Consider the following 3,052-nt stretch of genomic DNA (forward strand, 5'->3'; position numbering starts at 1 on the left):
TGAAGCCTGGGCTCTGAAATCCATTTCTGTCACTCTGTTGGGCTTCTCCCGGATTAGGTCGTCCAGGTCCTGCTCCAGAAAAGGGGTGAACCCTACTTCCTCTTTGCCTGAAATTAGTTTTCCCTGATCACGTTTGCTCCTTTCTCCCATAACTTACCGACTTTTATTACAATAGAAACTCTTACCTGAAAATGGGCTTTCATTAATTAATCTGATTTACAGGATAGTATAAACACAGACACCAGGAAGTTACATTTATTCAGACCAGTGTAGCATTTAGCTCAATGCCAAGTTTGCTGACCTTCCTGGAGCACCCTCTCGGTCTGGGACCATTGTCTCAAGTCTCTCGACAGGCGCCTTCTCACCGGTCGCGGGGTCCCCTAAGAATGCACCAACACCGAGTGTAGCGAGCCCCCCTTGCTGTCAGCCCTGCCGGCTGCAGTGGGCTCCAGGAGAGGGGCTGTGGGTGAGGCGGCGGCCGCGCACACGGTGGAGGGAGCAGGCAGCTGCTGCGACGCCGTGGGGACAGACAACGCCGGCGGCAGCGTGGTCACGGGTGGTAGCGCAGGCGTGGGCTTGATGGGCACCGGTACAGCTGGCAGGCTCTGGTTTGCCGAGTGGCACAGAGCCTTGACTGGTACCCCGAATGCCCCATACTCCGGGCCTACCGGGACCCCAGCTGCGGCGGCAGCAGCGGCGGCCGCGGCTACCGAATCCATCACGCCAACATGAGGCCACACGGAGCCGACAACATTGCCGAGCTGGCCCGGCACGGGATAGCCCAAGTGGTGCATGACCGACGCCAAAGGCAACCCTCCAGCCTGCAGCACGCCCTTGTAATCCCGCCCGATGATGTTCTCTATGGCAAACGGATGTTTGAAGCCTGTGGTGGACGCGGCCGCGGCAGCGGCGGCGGCGGCGGCCGAGCCCAGCCCGTAGGGTGGGAACTGAGACAGACGCCCCACGCTGCCCACCGCTGCGGCCGCCGCCGCCGCTGCGGCCGCCGCCACGGCCGCCGCCTCCTGCATCTTGCCGGGATGGGACGTCTGCGGAGGCTGCGACTGCGGCTGTGACTGCTGCGCGGGCTGCGACGGGAGGTGTGGAGGCTGCGGAGCTGGAGCCGGCTGCTGGTGGAAATAGGGCACCATGTGCGGCGGTGGCGGCGGCGGCGGCTGCGGCGGGTGGTGATGGTGGTGATGGTGTGCAGCGTGGTGGTGATGGTGGTGGTGGTGATGTGCGTGGTGGGGATGGTGGGGATGTAGGTGACCTCCGGGCCCCGTGCCGGGCGCGCCCTTGCTGCTTCCTGAGTGTAGGTGAGCGTGGTCTGCGCGTAGCACCTTGAAGCGCTTGCGGCGCCGCAGGAAGCTGCCGTTCTCGAACATGTCACCGCAGTCAGGGTGTAGCGCCCAGAAACTGCCCTTACCAGGTTGGTCCGGCCTCCGAGGGATCTTGATGAAACAGTCGTTGAAGGAGAGGTTGTGGCGCAGGCTGTTCTGCCAGCGCTGCGTGTGTTCGCGGTAGTAGGGGAAGCGCTCCATGATGAACTTGTAGATGTCGCTCAGAGGCAGCATCTTCTCAGCCGAATGCTGGATGGCCATGGCGGTCAGTGAGATGTAAGAGTAGGGCGGCTTTTGGTCGCTGTAGGAACTCTTCCCTGGCCGTGGCATCTTCCCAGGCTCTTCCACCTCCGTCCGGCCCACAGTGGGCCTTAACGCCTCTCGGAAAGCCGGATACCAGGCTTAAGTGTCCCCACTAACTCTCTCTCCACCTGCGCAGCCTGATCCCCAGCTTTCTTGGTCCCCAGACCCCTTTTGCCTTGGTCCTCCTCCTTCGGGGAGCTGCCCCGGGTCCCCGCAATTGGCCTTTTGAGCCAATACAGTTTTATGGCGCTCACAACTTCTGGTCTTGACCGTCGTGGGCAGGCCCTCACAGTAGCCAGAGAGGCTCGCCAGCTTTACCTTGCTTTTCTCCGAGTCTCCCTCCTCTCGTATGAGCTCTGGAGCGAAAGGCTGTGTGTGGAATGAGTTTCTTTTTGGTCTCTTTTCCCTTTATAGGTATAAAGGCAGCTCAGGTCAAACCGACTGGGTAATGGAGACTGGCTTTTTAAGCTCGAGTCCACACTAGCTGTCCCGAGGCCACTGGTGACCAGTCTTTCGACCCTGGAAGCTGACCTGGTACTGGGTCTGTCCGCGCTGGAGTTCAAATCTTACAGAAAGGGGTAGACAGGGTAAGAAGAGAGAGAGAGAGGGCGCGCGCCCTCTCCTATCCGCTACTGTACGTACGTACCCTCTTTTTTTCAGGAGATCTGCAGCCAAGCTGAAGATGGAAGAGGCATCGAGCCCTAGGTGGTGGTGGTTCCAAGAAAAAAGTTTGGTGCTGTCTACAGCAGCGGCGCCCACCTTCAGGCTCTATGGAGGGGACAGTGTCAGAACTCCCGGAGCTAGCCGCAGGCTGCAGGGGGCGTCTGCGTAGTCAGGCTAGGACCCGGCTCGCCCGGTCCGAACAGCCGAACAGCCGTCTGAGCTGCAGCTGCAGCCTCTCTGCCCCGCGGGTTTTGAGAAGACGCGCTGCTGTGGCAGCGACGCGCTCTCCTGGCTGCGTTTTGTAATGGTCCCCGAGACGCCGAGACCCCTGCAGCTTGCGCTTCGAGACTATCACATGACCGAGGCTGAGGGACTCCGCCGCCGCCTCCACAGCCTCGTCTTTTGCTGAAGAAGGGGCAAGAAGGCACAATTTCTCGTCTCCGCCCCTTCTCCATTTCCACTGGTCACCCGGACCCTTTGCTTTCACTACCCGCTTGCCAGCCCAGGCTTCAGCCGTCTGGCCACTGAGAAGGGGTCACTGTCTAGTTGCGGGGGGGGGGGGTCTGCTGTTCCACAGCAAGGGGGCACGGCACTGCTTTCTCACCCGCCAGGTCTTGCATAGCTCTCTCCTTTTATCATTCAGTCTTTTCACCCACTCTCTCCTAGTTTCCCGGTGGGCTAGCCATTTAGGTCTCCAGTTTGGAGCACCATTGTCTCCAGCTCCTTTTTCTCTTGGAGAAACAGAGACG

The 3,052-nt window shown here is 60.3% G+C and overlaps 1 protein-coding gene across 1 annotated transcript; it reads right to left on the reverse strand.

Moving 5' to 3' along the window:
• Positions 1-348: 348 nt before the first annotated feature.
• On the reverse strand, positions 349-1,851 carry Foxb2 (forkhead box B2). Its single transcript, XM_021152525.1, has one exon. The coding sequence runs from the start codon at positions 1,665-1,667 to the stop codon at positions 381-383; it is 1,287 nt and encodes a 428-aa protein (XP_021008184.1). The 5' UTR covers positions 1,668-1,851; the 3' UTR covers positions 349-380.
• Positions 1,852-3,052: the final 1,201 nt, after the last annotated feature.

The sequence above is a fragment of the Mus caroli genome, chromosome 19, assembly GCF_900094665.2.
Source record: "Mus caroli chromosome 19, CAROLI_EIJ_v1.1, whole genome shotgun sequence".
NCBI lineage: Eukaryota > Metazoa > Chordata > Mammalia > Rodentia > Muridae > Mus > Mus caroli.

What these genes read in the sequence shown, in the direction of transcription:
- Foxb2 (XM_021152525.1), bottom strand. Translation starts at nt 1,667, where the DNA reads ATGCCACGGCCAGGGAAGAGTTCCTACAGCGACCAAAAGCCGCCCTAC.